The sequence below is a fragment of the Acinonyx jubatus genome, chromosome D3 (assembly GCF_027475565.1).
Source record: "Acinonyx jubatus isolate Ajub_Pintada_27869175 chromosome D3, VMU_Ajub_asm_v1.0, whole genome shotgun sequence".
In the NCBI taxonomy this organism is placed as follows: Eukaryota; Metazoa; Chordata; class Mammalia; order Carnivora; family Felidae; genus Acinonyx; species Acinonyx jubatus.
The window spans coordinates 31,915,685-31,932,636 of NC_069392.1; the positions used below are offsets into that span (position 1 = coordinate 31,915,685).

General features: G+C 44.5%; 1 protein-coding gene across 8 annotated transcripts in view; it reads right to left on the bottom strand.

The window, feature by feature from the left end:
• The window catches only part of LOC106989609 (piezo-type mechanosensitive ion channel component 2), a 462,833-nt gene that overhangs the window by 9,784 nt on the left and 436,097 nt on the right, over nucleotides 1-16,952 (bottom strand). For all 8 annotated transcript variants that reach the window (XR_008291831.1, XM_053206463.1, XM_053206461.1 and 5 more), the window contains 7 exons: nucleotides 16,182-16,314; nucleotides 13,824-13,971; nucleotides 13,511-13,725; nucleotides 7,760-7,918; nucleotides 5,889-6,036; nucleotides 665-853; nucleotides 221-313 (listed from right to left, as the gene is read on the bottom strand). Coding sequence is in view for 7 of the 8 variants with exons in the window: in XM_053206463.1 (XP_053062438.1) it covers nucleotides 221-313; nucleotides 665-853; nucleotides 5,889-6,036; nucleotides 7,760-7,918; nucleotides 13,511-13,725; nucleotides 13,824-13,971; nucleotides 16,182-16,314 (1,085 nt within the window). In the remaining variant the exon portion in view is untranslated. The remainder of the gene's footprint in view (nucleotides 1-220; nucleotides 314-664; nucleotides 854-5,888; nucleotides 6,037-7,759; nucleotides 7,919-13,510; nucleotides 13,726-13,823; nucleotides 13,972-16,181; nucleotides 16,315-16,952) is intronic.

Consider the following 16,952-nt stretch of genomic DNA (forward strand, 5'->3'; position numbering starts at 1 on the left):
ACAATTACGTTTATTAACACGTATCCAATGATATGGACATAATGGCTCAGAGTATCGAAGGGGCCAGTGGCCTGAAATGCGCTGCGGACCCCTGGTAACCCCTGAAAAGTCCCTCCCACCACCACAGGCCATGACAGAGGAGTGAACAAAATGACAAGCAGTGAGCTCACCTTTCGTCTAGAAAGGTCTTCACAGAGATCTACTACATGCATTTACTTACAGTGTCCCTAGAAAAAGCTTTCATAAATTTATTAAACTTGGGCTGATCCATAACTTTCAACTGGCTTTGCTGTGCACTCATTGTGAAAATAGGCTGGAAAACAAAGAAACAAGGTGCCGTTAGCCCTCCAAGGCCCGTCTCTGCATCCTGGGTTCAAAGAACAACATTTCCGCCGTGTTATCCACCCCCCCCCCCCCCCCCCGCCCCGGGTATCCCCGGGCAGCTGGCCTCAGAGATCTCTTTTTGAAGTGATTACCCAACCAGAACAAAACGATTCTTTCACTGTCCTCGGTGCTTTACTTATCTCATACATCATGTATTTGCTGACCAGCCGAAATGTAGGGAGGAATCTGGAGCACCAAAGCTAACTCCACATCCTGTGGCTGTTTATTGGGAAAGGTGCCGGCAGGTGAGTGAGCCCTGGGGGAGGTGCACAGTGGTTACCTGGTACCCTCCCAGGGTGATTGTGACTGAGACGTCCAGGGGCTGGTTGATGACCCCCGCCACAGATTTGATCAAGGACATGAAGAGAAGGGGAAACCAGACAATGCAGATGAGCAGAACGATGATCATGCCTCCCATGCCATACTTCACCACTTTCTTCTTCTTCTGCCCCCGGGGCTGCGGGTATCTCTGCAACAGAGGGGTCACACCGGGCTCAGGCTTCTGGCCCCGAGAAGCAGGCGGGGTCTGGGTCGGGGAGGAGGGGTGCGCGCTCTTGCCGCGGGACCCGACTGAGTCCTGATTCTGCTCAGTTCGCTCAGGTCACTCTAGGAAATTAAGTAGTGATGTGAAGCTCTAATGAGCACCCAACACGTCCCCACGGTGGTGCCACGAGGGACCAATGGGACCTGAGGGACTTTCTCCTTAAAACTGTGTTGGTTTTGGCTGGTGATGAACCTATGGACCGATGGATCAAATACTGCTGAACAAAGCCTCTGCTTTCAAGGGATCATGTGGGAGAAAGACATTTTACTGCAAATTCCTGAATATTCCAAAGCTGTGCCTATCAACCACCTGCTCTTGGTGGGTGGAAAAAAGTTTTTCACTTCATTCATGACACACGTTGTCAGAAGGCAGTGTGGTTCAAGCCCTGCAAGAAGATCTATACGATCAGAAGAGCCTCTCTCTTGGCCGCCAGGACTCCACGCGGGTCCTCAGCGGGGGCTGTGCTGAACAGCAGGAAGTGGGGGTGGTGGCAGAAGTGTGCGTCACGTGAGGGACCTGTTCTCTCCTACAAAAGCAGTGCGTTTGGTAGGGATGGGATCACTTCCATCAGCTTTGTTAGGGACCCACCAAGCACTGCTCCTAAGCAAGGCGCAAGGAGCCAGCTTTGCTGTCCGGAATCAAAAGGGCTTCAGATATGCACATGTAATCCTTGCTTAAATGTTGCTTCTCTGTGACCTTTTTGCCTTCCAGGGTCAGCCCCTGAAGCTGGGCTGCACACACAATATGGGGGTTACCCCCACTCCCCAGCCTGGCTGTGAGATTTATCCTGGGGGCACAATCCCTCCGGAGGCAGCCATTCATTTCACTAGAGGTGAGGTAAGGAAAACTCATCCACATTCTGCCTGCAGGCGCTGAGCTCATGTGACAAGCGACAAACAAGGACAGAGGTCTGGGAGCCAGCACTGCTACAATGGCTCTATGGGCCCTGGCCGTCCGTGATTGCTGAAGTCAGGCCTGGAAGTATAGGGCGGGGGCTGGACGGGGGTGCACAGGAGCCAGTATGGGCAGCATTATGGATTCTGTGCTCAGGAGATAGTGCCTCTCAGTGGCTGTGCTCCGAGTTAGGGCATGATGTTCAGATCCAGCACTGTATTTCGGTATCTTTGCGCTGGAATTTGAGGCCACTGATTACAATTTTCTATTGCGAAAGAAAAACTGCAGTATTGGAGAATTTCAGATATATATTCACACACACACAGGCTTGCTTTTTCATCTTTTTGTCCGGGAGGCAAGTTGAGACAAGTGGCCTCTCATCCTCACGCAGGAGCGCTCAGGCACAAGGTGGCGAAGTGTTTTGTTGGTTCAAGACTTTTCTCTGCTAAGAACAGCCTGGGTCTCTTCTGACTGTAGTGGTGCCATATCGGTTCCTCTCCTGGAGGCCACCCTTTGAGACTCACTGCTAAAATCCCCAGAACCTCCCCCTCCGCTCTCCCCCTTCTCCTGCTCAGCCCCGGGACAGGACAGGGCCAGCACCTTTGGACCTCTCTCTAACGCTGAGGCTACTTCCCCCTTCACCTTTCAAAGGGACCGTCCCCTTCCTGTCCTGCACTGCCTGTCACCCCTTTCCTGGGTAAGTCAATGCTCTTCTGGGTCTCCCAGTGTGCATAACCTTCCAGGCTACATTTCCAATCAGCTTCCTAAAGTGTTTTGGGACGTGGCTGCCTGGAAAGCATTGGAAACGAGGACTGGGACCCAGTGGCCTGCATTTGCGAGTGCTCCTGTGCCAACACTCTGCCTTTTAGGAAATTGTTCTGGCTTCATAAAGTGTGTTCATAAAGCCCCTGGAGCACAGCACATTCGACTTGGAAGAATCCCCAAGAAAAGTTACTTAATTTTTTTCTTTTAGCATTTATTTATTTTTGAGAGACAGAGTACGAGCAGGGGAGGGGAAGAGAGAGAGGGAGACACAGAATTTGAAGCAGGCTGCAGGCTCCGAGCCGTCGGCACAGAGCCCGACACGGGGCCCGAACTCACAAACCGCCAGATCATGACCTGATCATGACCAGATCATGAGCCGAAGTCGGACACTTAACCGAATGAGCCACCCAGGTGCCCCAAGAAAATTTACTTTTAAAAGCAGCTTACTCTTCTGCTTTATACTGGACAAGAGACGGTCACTGGTAACGTTTCTGTCTCTGATGGGACGGAGTAAAAACGCGTGCCAGATTCGCCTGGACTCCCCTGACACTGACCTCCCACACACCTGAGTTCCTTAGCAAATTGTACTATGTGTGATTTAAAAGGCTCTTATTCTGAAATAGCCAGCGACTGAGCATAAGATAGAAGTATATATTTAAGTAGAGGTGATGCATGTATCACCAAAGGTGATACATTGAAATGAGGCTTTTTATTTCTTGAAGATAAAATGACAACAATAATCGTAAACCCTTTGTGGGGAGGAATGCTTCGTGTTCTAGGGCACAGCAAACCCTGTCCTTCACAAGGACGACGGGCAATGGCTGTGACTTCCTCACTATAGTATTAAGAAGGTTGTTGGGGCGCCTGGGTGGCTCAATCAGTTAAGTGCCTGACTTCTGCTCAGGTCATGATCTCAGGGTTCCTGGGTTCCAGCACCGTATTGGGCTCTGTGCTGACAGCTCAGAGCCTGGAGCCTGCTTCAGATTCTGTGTCTCCCTCTCTCTCTCTCTGCCCCTCCCCCGCTCACGCTCTGGCTCTTCCTCTCTCTCAAAAATGAATAAACATTAAAAAAAAAAAACTTGGGAAAAAAAAGATGGTTGTCACCTGTTGGCTCAAAGGCAGTGAAAAGCTTGTAAGAGCTAACAAATGGGGCAGACACAGCTGCTCCCATGAAAGGTGGCCCTGTATCGATGTGGGACAGTAACGTGACCTCTGATTCAGAAACCCCCACCTGAGGACTCCCTTCCCATTCATCCAGAGGAATTAGGATCTCATGGTTTCCAGTGCTCAGTGGACAGGCTCTGGGTTTTAGGATGCCGTCCTTCCCTCCTGCTGTCAACAGATAAGTTCGTCTACTTCATGCGGAAGCCAGGCTATGTGGTGTGCAGTCGGCTCACCACATCTTTCCCCAGCTTCCCGTAGGATGGCCACTCCTCTTTGCCACTACTCACTTATTCACCCACGCCTCTGGTTCCACGCTTCCCGAGGCCCCCCACCCAGACCTTTATCCTTTGGCTTCGATACTAAGAATTTTTCTTTTTCTTTTTTTCTACTGTTCTTTTCCTTACCATCTACAGAGGTTCAGATCCTCTCTATTCCGAAATTATCTTCTCCACTTGCCTGTCTCTTGAACCGCTTCTCTCTCGGGCCTTTCTCTGGCCTGTGCCTGCTCCCTCTGGAACGGCAGCCACAGGATGACCCTGGGCAAGTCCGTCCAGCGACATGCAGCCCAAACTGCCGACCCGCAGAATTGTGAGCAAAGAAAATGGTTGTGATTTTTTTAAGTTTATTTATTTTGAGAGACAGAGCACGAGCAGGGGAGGGGCAGAGAGAGCAGGGGACAGAGGACCTGAAGTGGGCTCTGTGCTGAGAGCAGGGAGCCCAATGTTGGGCTTGAACCCACATGACCTGAGCCGAAGTCAGAGGCTCAACGAACTGAGACACCCAAGTGCCCCCAAAACGGTGGTTATTTTTAAACCACTAAGTTTGATGTAGTTTGATAAGCAGCAATAGACAACTGATATGATAAGCTGCTGAATGAATAGATCTAGGATCCACGCTTCCCAGCACAGAGGTTTCAGGATGCAAATTCTCCTCTGTGTGACGGTGTAGATGTGGACACCTCTGGGCAGCAGCCACCTCCTGAGGCAGCCAGTCTGTGATGGGGTAGCTTCGACTGTTAGGAAGTTCGTCAGATGCCACTGAAGCTTACTAGAGCTTTTGCCAACCTGTCTCAACTCTGTTATCTTGCGTCTTCTAGACAAATTCAAACTTTCCCCCTATTTCCCACTATCTCAAATAGTTAAAAGCGGCTATTGTCTTCGCCTCCTTCCGTTTGTTTTTCTACTTCCGACAGAACAATTCTTGGTTCTTCCCGCTTTTCTTCATTGGTCACGATTTCTGGATGCTTTATCGCCATGACTGTTACCTTCAAAGTCCCTTTGGTAGAACATCTGCCATATTCTGTCATTTTATCAGCTTCTCTGCTCCTTACGAATGAGGACAAGCGAGCAGATTTTAAGTTTACTGCCAGCCCTGTCTCCTTTACTCTCACAAACCCCACAGATACAGGAGCCGCAGGTCAGTGGGACCCGTGATTATGAAACTAGAACTCCAAGAAGCAGCAGCAGAACATACTAGAAATTATATACACTGGAGGGAACTTTTTCAAGGAGGGTATTATCAAGAAGAGAAACAAAAAAGGGATACTTTCTACCACCTCAGCCAATGCTTGTTGAGCCATTGCCACTGCTGTTATGACTCCTGTTTCCGACGTTAAGCTTTTGCAAAAAATCCAATAAATAACAGTAATTGTAAGCGTATTCAAACTTCAATATTCAACCTAACAGAATAAGCAAATATTTGCACTTCGATTTCCTTTGCACAAGGAAGTTATAGTGTCCCGTCGCTCATCAAAGAGTGAATCAGAGGGTGAGCCTGAGTCCAAGCCACCTGACCCCACTTTTCTCCATCCTACCACATTCCCTTCTGCTCCCAAATGAGCCATTTAAGAATTATGGGGTCACAGAGCAATATATCATTTCTTCTTTTAAAAATAACTACAATATAGGCTGGCCAAAAGAAGAACACATCTGGATGCCATTGCTGACTAAGGCAGCAGTGAGTCCAAAATTCCCAAGTCCACCGGGGTGGAAACCAATGGGACAGTCACAGGTCCTCACCATTTTTGCCCCCTGCCTCCACGTATTTGGCCACAAAGCTTGCAGAGATTCACATGAATCTTATACCCAGCCTGGATGGGAGGGAAACGAAAAGGGGTAAGGCATTTTTATTGGCTTACTTTTTCAGACTCCCGCCAACACTTCAGGATGAATATGTGAGCGTAGATGTCCTCTACACAGATCCAGCTGGAGAGGCTCAAGGTCGTGTCTGTCCACACCCAGTCCATCACAGCCCTCAGCTCAGTCAGAAAGGGAACGAGGCGGAACCTGCCAGAAACCACATCTTGCTAGAGAGGCAGTTGTGGGGTGGCCCCGTCATCCTCCCAACCCCGGGAGCTCATGTAGTTCCTTATTGTTTTAGCCCCTATGACTTGGGAAAAATTCTCAAGGTGACCCTTATGGTAAAATTAACTTGGAATACAACTGCTTCTCATCTTAAGTCAACGTATGAATTAGTATTTTCCATTCTTTTTTCTATTTTTTCTTTTTGCTGATGGTCTTAACAAATTAGGATTGCCTTTTAAATAAGTTTGAAGGTGTCCTCTCCCATGTCTCTCATCAAAGTCTTGTGGTTTTCATTGCCCAGATCTTTTCATTTCTTTGGTTAAATTTATTTCTAAGTATTTCATTGTTTTTTGGTGCTATTATGAATGGGATAGTTTTCTTTATTTTTTCTTTTCTGATGTTTTGTTTTTAGCGTATGGAAACACCATTGATTTCTGCATGTTGGTTTTATATCCTGCAACTTTACAATGAATTCATTGATTACTTACAACCGTGTTTCGGTTGATTCTTTAGGATTTTCTACATTTAAGGTAATATCTTCTGCAAAAAGACCCATCATTTTACATTTTAAAACGTGTATGTGTTTATGTCATGAGAATCTGTCGGTCGCGGGATTATTGAGTACTGGGGTTTTGCTGTTGAATGAGCTAGGAAAAGTTGTACACCTGATACGTGAAAGCTGAGGGGAGATGAGAGATGTCAGAGGGAGCAGGACATGGGGTTGGGGGCACACAGTAGACTTAGTAGATGGTGGACTGAGTAGCTGCCTCAGGTTAATAAGATTCTGGACTTACGTTCTCATATTTGGGAATGGGTTGGCGTGGGCTCCTCTCTGGCCTAGGAACTATTCCCTGTTTCTTGACTAACACAGAGCTTCTCCCAGCTGGAGACCTAGGTTCACCCTAGGCTCTTCAGAGCCGCTTGGGTTATACTCGGAAATTCTCCCCTAGGCCACTCAGCTCTGCCAAGTGAACACTAATCCAGCCCATTGAAGAAATATCAGGCCATACACAGAGAACACCACTAAGTGACTGACCGAGCACACTCAACACCTCTTCTGTGACTAAGTCACCTGTCGCCAGGTCTGGTACAACCAAGGAGCCAGCGGTGCCATGAGCAGCCTCACCTTCCGGGCTGTGGTATGATCTTCATTGGAACAGAGAGGAGATACTACCAACGAAATTCTTACACGGAAGAGCCGATAGGCCTTGTCTAGTAGCTAAATTACTACCAGGGACAAGCAAATCATGTGGCATTCAGGTTGACGTTAGGTGGAATAAATGGCCCTCTTCAACGGAGGAACTCATTGTATACGCAAAATTCCGAGGGGATCTTCAAATAGTACAAATGCCGAATTTCTGTTCCATTGTGCCCAGAAATACATTAATACCTAAGGATCGTGTATCCCTGGTTTTCATCCTGAAATGTTAGCACAGTAATTATGCAGGATCCAGTAATAGAAAATTAACCCATGTGGATAATTCTAGAACTCCATGCTGACCAGGTGTGTGGCAACTACACCTAGAAAGGCTATTTCAAGAGGCGTACCTGTCTTTTACCAAAAGTCTTAAGAATTCTGTGATGATCTAAATTGCCCCATCAGCCTTTTTTCACCTTCCTGTTTCTTCCCAAGGAAACAAGTGCCTTTCTATTGCCAGCCTCCCCTCTGTGAGTGACTGTGACAACACAGAGTGTCCTTCCTTACCCTTGAAACAAGAAGAGGTTGACATAATTGTAGCTCTTGGTGAGGAAGTTTCCAAGGACTCGCGTTGGGTAGCCACAACGGATTTGGTAGGCAGACAACCCAAAGTAAACACATTTCACAAAGTACCAAAGCTGAGCAACCAGGTTCTGGCTGAATTTCCTAAAGCGCAAAAACATAAAAGTGAAATAATGGAATATTCTTCTGGTATAAGAGCATACCAGTTTAGGATTCAAAAAAAAAAAAAGTCGAATTGCCCCTCTGGCATGTAGAGCCAGTTCAGTCAATTGTAAGGAATTCTCTGCACCTAGTAGTAGATCACTTTGAAGGCAAACAGCAGGGTAAGAAAGTCTAATAATTAAAAACAATTCTACAAATGGTGCCTCCAATGTGTTAGTGCATAATTCAGTTGTTTAGGCCATGAATAAACTAATTTCTTTTTAAGCGAATTTACTAATGAACATTTTCTCACAATGTGAAAGATGCTGCTACTGTGATCCAAATTAAAGTTCATCAAAAAGATGTATTTTTTTTTTTTACTTCAAAGGACCTGTAATTTGGAAGATGTAGGAGGAGGTATCCTGAGGAATGAATCCCCCCTTTTTTGCTATCCATCTATAAAGGCAGGTCGTGGATTAACAAAGTTTCAACACCCTTGGTTCCAGTTGTGTTTATAACCTATTGCTTTTGTTCCTTAAGCCATCATGCTCAATACGTCTGTCTTCATTTGAAGACTTTCCCTAGCTCTGAAAATCTATGATTCCATGATCTAACATTCTTTTCTCCAATGACATCTTCAGCAGTCGAAATGGTAGTCCCTTTTGCCAAGACTTCTGTACCATCTTCCCTGTGTTTAAAGTTAAGAGCAACACTTAAAGCTTCCTCTTTATTCCTCTTTATTTTATGTTTCAGATTTGTCATCTTAACTTTTAATTCTGACATTAGAAGAAGACATGTGTTATTTTTTTTTTTAACTGAAAATACTATTTAGTTGACCAGATCTAAGAACCAGCCGGGGATGCACTGGCCCATGTATCTCAGGGACCTAGGGACCTCTACGTGGATCTCAACAACTGGAAATCTTAAAAGTATTTCTTAGAAGTGTCTTCCCCTGTAGAGAAACCAGCTTTGGTATTTCAGGTCCTAATGTGTTAAATACACTTGACCATGATCTAGCACTTGACAAGTTATTAATAAACATATCAGAACTTTACAGAGAGCCAATATCAACTATTCCTTCCCTCTCCCTTTCTAGGGACTGTCTCTATTGGTGTAATAGTAAGAAAGAACATTCTTTCAGCTTTCCAGGGAAATGTCCTTGGATTTTACAAATAATTTATATGAAAACTGCATGAAGAAAAATTGTTATCTATCAAAATAATAATCAAAATTACAAAACTGTGGGGCGCCTAGGTGGTTGAGTTGGTTGAGCGTCCGACTTCGGCTTTGGTCATGATCTCACAGCTTGTGAGTTTGAGCCCCACGTCGGGCTCTGTGCTGACAGCTCAGAGCCTGGAGCCTGCTTCGGATTCTGTGTCTCCCTCTCTCTCTGCCTCTAACCCACTCGCATCCTGTCTCTGTCTCTCTTAAAAATAAATAAACATTAAAAAAAAAAGTTATAAAACTGTGTTGTCTTCTATCCCTTATAAAAGGACCAACCCATGTTGTGATGAGTACCGGGTGTTGTATGTAAATTTCAAAATCACTAAATCATACATTTGAAACTAATATTACACTGTATGTTATGTTAACTAACTGGAATTTAAATAAAAACTTGAAAAAATAAATGAACATTTCCCTTCCTTCAACCTTAAAGTGATTCAACTTGGAATAAGTTAATCAGTAGTTCCTGAAGTAATCCTGTTAAATCTAATAGGAACATTAAGGTTGTCCCACAGTGAAGGACTTTTTCTTTTGGTGGTCTCTCCATGCTTTATTACTAGCAGCTGGAGTTATGCCTTACTCACCAATCTGTCCCCCACAGCACCAGCCACATAGCACTTTGTAGACTATAGGCAACCACTGAAAGTTTGTGGACTAAATAAATCACGTGCCCACACACAGAAAAAATCACTTATCAGATGAATTATTTAAAATATTGGAGCTTCCTGATGCTGAATATTATAACTCGTAGCCATAATTTTTTTTCTGTATAGTTCCAACTCCTAATCTGTTCCTTCTCTTATTCTCTTCCTGTTTTGAAAAGGATTTAGATAACATAGCTATTAATGACTGCTTTCTTTTGCACAGTAATGAGTAAAATTTTTAGCAACAATATCTGGAGGAGGAAAAATGAATCTGGGATGTTAACAAGTGATGGCAGCATGGCTTGAAATGACATGAAATTATATTGTCACTGACATGCTGGCAATGTAGACTCAAGTCTCACCAATCCTAATATATCTTGCAAAAAATGTCCAAAAATAAAGATAGGGTAATCCATTGTACTAGGAATGACCATTAGGTGAGGCTCAAAAGTGAGATCCAATGAGACAGAAATGATCTCTGTGGCCTTTTTTTTTTTTTTTGGTAATATTTATAGCAGCTTTATTTGTAATTGCCAAAGAACTATAAACAACCCCAATGTCCTTCAACTTTTGTATATTTAAACACTCTTTGGTACATTTACATGATAGAATACTACTGACCAACAAAAAAATAATTTAGTACTGATACATGCAACAACATGGATGAATGTCAAATATATTATGCCAAGTGAAAAAAGCCAGCCTTAAAAGCCATAGGACGTGTGATCCATTTAAATGACATTCTGAGAAAGGCAAAATTGTAGGGACAGAAAATGGATGTACCAGAAGCTAGAGGTGAGGGATAAGCTTCTGTCTACAAAGGGCATAGGAGATTTTATATATAACATTATATAATATATATAATATAATTATACTAATTATACTAATATAACATTATATTAGTCTTAGGTGTGCAGCTATGGGCATAGTGTTAGTATTTATCATAGTGCCTCAATCTCTGGAATCCCATCATGTGGTCCTTCCCAGATGGGGATAGGTCTCTGCTTTATTCACGTTAGTGTTATGCCCCTTTTCACCTGGTCTACTGCCCTGGACATAGCAGGTACTCAATAAATGAGAAACTGAGTTTAAGTTTTCATTAATTCAGGTATTATAACAAACATTCCAGCTCTATTCGGTTTGCAAGGTATTGTTGCTTAATCCTCAGAACCTGTGAATATATTACCTTTCATTTAAAAAAAATTTGATTGAGAGATTCATTTTTGAGAGACAGAACATGAGTAGGGGAGGGGCAGAGAGACAAGGAGACACAGAATCTGAGGCAGGCTCCAGGCTCTGAGCTGTCAGCACAGAGCCCGATGTGGGGCTCAAGCTCACGAACTGTGAGATGATGACCTGAGCTGAAGTAGGACACTTAACCAACTGAGCCACCCAGGTGCCCCTGTTAACTTTCAAAGAAAAAGAAGGCTTTATAGTTGAGATTAGATTCCTTGAAGTAGGGAGAGCGCCTAGGTTATCCAGGTGGGCTGAATCTAATCAATGAGCTCTTAATGGAAGAAATCTTTCTCAGCTTCGGTCAGAGGGAACCATGATGGTGGAGGAAGGGAAAGAGTGAAGCAATGAGAAGAGGACTTCATTCACTGATGTTGGCTTTGAAGACTGAGGCCGGGCCATGAGCCAAGGAAGGCTAGCACCTCAAGAAGCTAGAAAAGGCGAGGAAAGGGATTCTCCCCTAGAGCCTTTAGAAAGGAATGCAGCCCTGCCTACCCCTTGATTTTAGTCCAGCGTAAGATGATAAATTCATTCTGTTTTAAGCCCTAAGTTTGTGGCAATTTGTTACAGCATCAATTGGAAACTCATACCAGCAGGAATAACCCAACTATTTGGTAATTTGATCCTGCTGAAGGATTCTCCATGGCTTCTCCATTGCCCTGTTTCTGGAAACACCAGTCTCTATGAACTTTTCTATTAGGACATGGCAACATCCATGCTCTGGAACTCTGTTCTGGGGATGGAAAAATAAAATCCTTTTCACAACTGCACAACGAATTGTAGGTTGTATTATTTCAAGAAATCTGCTTGGTAGTGAGCACCCCCCCCATGGGAGGTGGGGTGTAGCATACAGTAGGGTCAAGAGGTCTGTGATTGGGATCTGGTCTCACCACTAGCCAACTGAGTGACTTTGGGGACACCACTCTTCTGTATGGGTTTTACCTATCTTCATCTGTGAAGTTAGCAGGTCTAGAAAGCTTTTTAAGGTCCCTTTCATCTCTGAAATTAAGAGTTTCTAGGAAGGCTGGTGGAGAATGCCCATTGATGCTCTTAAATATCACAGAGATAACATTCATCATCTAACTACCATGGCTTTTGAATGTGGTTTACTTCTCTGAGTTGACATGTATATAGAATTATTTATAGAGAAAAGCGCATTTATTTCACTTTAAAGACTAACAAATAAGATCCACAATGTCCTTACAAAGCATTTTAACAAAATACTAGTCTTTTAACAAAAAGCTTGCCTTAATCTGAATTATTTTTATCAGCTGAGGTATGTTTACTCTCCCCATACGCAGTATAGTGTGAAGGACTTATTTGGCTGTTGGTATTTTTCTGGGTAACAATTCTTTATTGACTTAGTTTTACTTCAGACTCATGGGAAATATCCTAACTCCATTTTTGCTTTTACAATATTTGCATTGCCACCAAAATCAAAAGGTCACAGCCTAACCATCCAGGTGAGAGTGGACAGGTAGCTGAAGCATTGTCAGGAGAGAGTTGAATTTCCTCGTTAAGAATGCCATTTGAGTCAAGTTATGAACCACATAAGTGAGAGCAGTTTTCATTACTTTCTAGTCACTCTTCGGAAAATGGCATTGGCCAGCCAGATTGCCATGTTATTCACAAGGCTTGGCCAGGAATGACCCTTGAGGTCAGCTTCTTGTAAAACATGAAGACTTTTAATGATATGTTCATTAAAAAGATCATTCCTATTACATTATATGGGTGCTTCCATGTCCCCTTCTGTTCACCCTTTGTTCCCATAATGTCCTATTTATAGCAGTCTCCCTTGTTTCTCTTTCATTCATTGGCGCATCCATTTGCTCATGCGTTTGGCACCGACTCGGTCCCAAGTAGTGTTTCTGGTGGAAGCAACCTGGGAAATCTAAAGGGTGAGGAGGAAGAGTGGGTTGGAGGCAGGAGAGAAGGGCAGTGAACAAGGTCCCATGAGGTGTAGGAGGACAGGGTGCCCTCAATATGACTGGACCTTAGAGCTCAAGGAGACAGGGAAAGGCAGCAGACAGCCACCTCCAAGGATCTCACTGGCCCTTTCCCCATTGAACTTTAGGCTGCTCTTTTTATGTCCCACTTTCTCATAGGACATAGTCTGAGAGCCTCTCATTCTCTTAGCAGTGCCTGTAAGACCATCTCTGGTCCATCTCTGTCTACTAAGGGGTAGAGACAATCACAATGGAAGGCCTCTGGTTTTCTCAGATGGCCAAGGTCATCACTTCTCCCACCCTGAAAAACCCGATTTCTATGAATGCGTACGAACACACAATGAAAATGTGTTTGAGGAATCAGTTCACGTTTTGAGCCACACTGAATTTGATAGTGATGAAGATCTCTAACTTTTCCAACCCATGGTGTTGTTTGGCCGTGCCTCTGCCTGTACCTGGTGATTTTGTTGTGGTGATGCGTATGGCATGATAACCTCCTGGAACATATTTGCGTTAAAGTGGGAGCGTGCCTCCGGCTTCCACCTTACCTCTCAGTCACACCAGGCAAGATGAAGAACATCCAGAAGTGAATTCCAAACACAAGAATGACCTGGAAAATGACCTTTCCCAGGACGGTCTTCCTGAGGTATAGTGCTCGGTCCACGACCATGGTTCCAAACTGAATTAGGACCATCACCAAAAAAGGCCCAGGCACCTGGTCCTCTGACAGCGAAGAGGTGATGTCTGCTGCTGCTGAGTGTTTCTGGGAAGGAAACAACAGGTTTAGGCACGAGTGGCACTTCACAGGACAGCATCGCTCTTACTCGTTAGAAGTGTGGTGGCCTTCACCCCCCAACCTACCCCAAAGGCCCAGAAGCCAAAGACGATGATGACAAAGTCAACAGTGTCAGCCAGGAACATGAGCACATACACATCGGTCACGGCACTGTAGTCTGGATGGATGAGGTTGTAGAAGAACTGTCTGATGGGCACATATATTTGCAAAGTCCTGCAAAACAGAGACCCCCAGCACTTGCTTCAGGAAGGGCAGGATGGGAGGGATGACCGGGTATTTCCATCATTCCATTCCTCCGTATCCCTCTCTCCCAGTAGGTCACACCTCCCTTTTCAGCCCCAGCAGAGCCCGGTGTGGGGTGGGGAGGCTTCTGCTCTAATGGCAAGTGCAGACACATTCAAGTGCCTTCCTTGGCACTCTGCCTCCTTGTGCTGATGAGACCACAGGCCTCCTCTGTTGTTCGAAGCACAAGAGAATGGTCGAAAGCCCCAGAAATGAGGTGTTGGGTTTGTCACCTGATTCAATTACTCCCTGCCTGTGAGCCCCTGAGCATGCTACTTACTTCTCTGTGTTTTTGTTTCCTCTGTTGTAAAACCCCACAGGGCTGGGGTGAGAATTAGATGGGACTACATAATGGTGCTTAGACCTGGAGTCTGACCTGAGCACCCTGTACACATTAGGTAGCCTCTGCTCCTCCCCTTTATGGGTCCTGTGCCCCTTCTGATTCCTACATAGTGCCCTGGGCTTTTGACTACATCTTGTTCTGTCTAGCCTCTGCTCTGTCTTCCTTGTTTTCTGGGTTCTGCCTTCAATTCAAGGCCATGTTCACGTTGGATGGCCCTCCTGGTCTCAGAGGCCACATTCTAGGCCAGCCTTGCCTAACCTCCTCCATTCCCATTGCTTGTCTGCTGCCTGTCAAGGTCCCTGGCACTGGAGGAGGGGCTCATGCATTTTGCTGGAGACCAGCTGTGTGCCAGTGAACCTCAGTTTCCCCTCTCCAGGATGAGAGTGTTTCTCTAACCTTCCAACTTTGACATCATACACCTCTCTGTCTAGGTGGGATTTAGCATGATGATGCTTGGAAATACATACTATGAATCCTTGAAATTACTTATTCTATTCAAATAAGAAACCTATGTTTATAAATGTAATGGATATAAAAATGAATCACACTGAAAAGTGATTTTTAAAAACAATACATTACCTCACACAAAAAGACAGAAAAATAACATGTTGGTGAGGAAGTGGAGAGAAGGGAACCCTCGTGCACCATTGGTGGGAATGCAAATTGGTGCAGTCACTGTGGAAAACAGTATGAAGGCTCCCCTCCAAAATTAAAAAATAGAACTGTAATATGATACAGCAATTCTACTTCTGGATATTTATCTGAAGGAAATGAAAACACTAACTCAAAAAGATCTCTGCACACCAGGTTCAGTGCAGCATTATTTATCATAGCCAACTCATGGCCCCCAAGTGTCCCTCAATGGATGAATGGATAAAAAAAAATGTGTGTGTGTGTGTGTGTGTGTGTGTGTGTGTGTGTGTTTGCACAGTGGTATATAATGAAGTATATATATTATTGGGATGAATACATACACACACACACACACATACAAACACACACACATGGAACAAGCCTGAGAAAGTCAAATAACATATGGTATCACTAATACGTGGAATCTAAAAAAAATAAAAATGAAGAACCCACACTCAGAGATACAGAGAACAAATAGGTGATTGCCAGGAAGGAGGGTTGGGCAAAAGGGTGAAGGGGGTCAAAGCATACAAAGTTCCAGTTATAAAGTTAGTCCTGGGTGCACAGCATGGTGACTGCAGTTAATAATCCTGCACTTTACATTTCATTAAAAAAATTTTTTTTAAGTTTGTTTATTTTGAGAGACAGAGAGAGCAGAGGAGGGGCAGAGAGAGAAAGGGAGAGAGAGAAACCCAAGCAGGCTCCATGCTGTCAGCGAGGAGCCCGATGTGGGGCCTGAACTCATGAGCCGTGAGATCATGACCTGAGCCAAAACCAAGAGTCAGACGCTTAACCAACTGAGCCACCCAGGTGCCCCGTGTACTTCACATTACAAAGCTGCTAGAAGAGTAAATCTTAAAAGGTCTCATCATAAGAAAAAATCTGTAACTACAGGTGGTGATGAATGTTGACTATTGTGATCATCCCACAACGTATACATCGATCAAATCATTATATTGTATGCCTGAACTTAATTTATATGTCAATTACATCTCCATTAAGAACAATACAATAACAAGTCATTTTCTTATGCCTTAAGCAGATGATGTTTGTGATATGAGAGGTAACTTCTCTGCTCTGCACCCCTGGTTTACATGAAATAATTGATATCAGCTCCCTGACGCTAAAATAAAACACCCCACACCGAGTGTCTTCATGGACTCACTTCTTTATGGTAAATGCTTTTGCTTTGATTAAACGTTCTTGAAGCTTTTCCATATAAAGATCCCTTTTACTTTTCTGCTTGATGCTCAAAACACTGCTTCCTTTTTGACTGCTGTTTCGGGTGCTTGTGCTGCCTAGAGACAGAAAAAAACCAAGATGTGCTGAGTTACAGGTTTGTTGACATAAACCCCACAGAAGCCCCTGGAACCCACAGAGCAGAGGATGGCTTGAAGCAGATTGAGAGGGTGACTATATACGATGGACTGTAAGAATAGTGACTGGGGATTTGCAATCTGCAGTTTCAACTCTGCCTCCACAGTGAAATGTATTTGGGTTTCTACACCCAACACTGGCTCCTTCTGGGGTTGTTATGCCATTTTTTTTTTTTTAAGTTTATTTATTTATTTTGAGGGAGAGAGAGAGAGAGAGAGAGGGAGCTCAAGCAGGGGTGGGGCAGAGAAAGGGCACAAGAGAGAATCCTGAGCAGGCTCCATTCTACCAGTGCAGAACCTGACATGGAGCTCAAACCCATGAACCCAGAGATCAAGACCTGAGCCGAAACCAAGAGTTGGATGCTTAACAGACTGAGCCACCCAGGCGCCCCTGTTATATGATCTTTATTCCAGGAAGAAATAGATTGGAAGAATAGTTTTTATCGTGCTAAACGGGGTCCCAGGTTGTAGGTTTTCCAGATTGGGTCCATGCCCCATGTCTTTTTCATGTCCAGATTTCTCTAACTGTAAAACGAATGTGGATGACTGCTGGTGCCTGC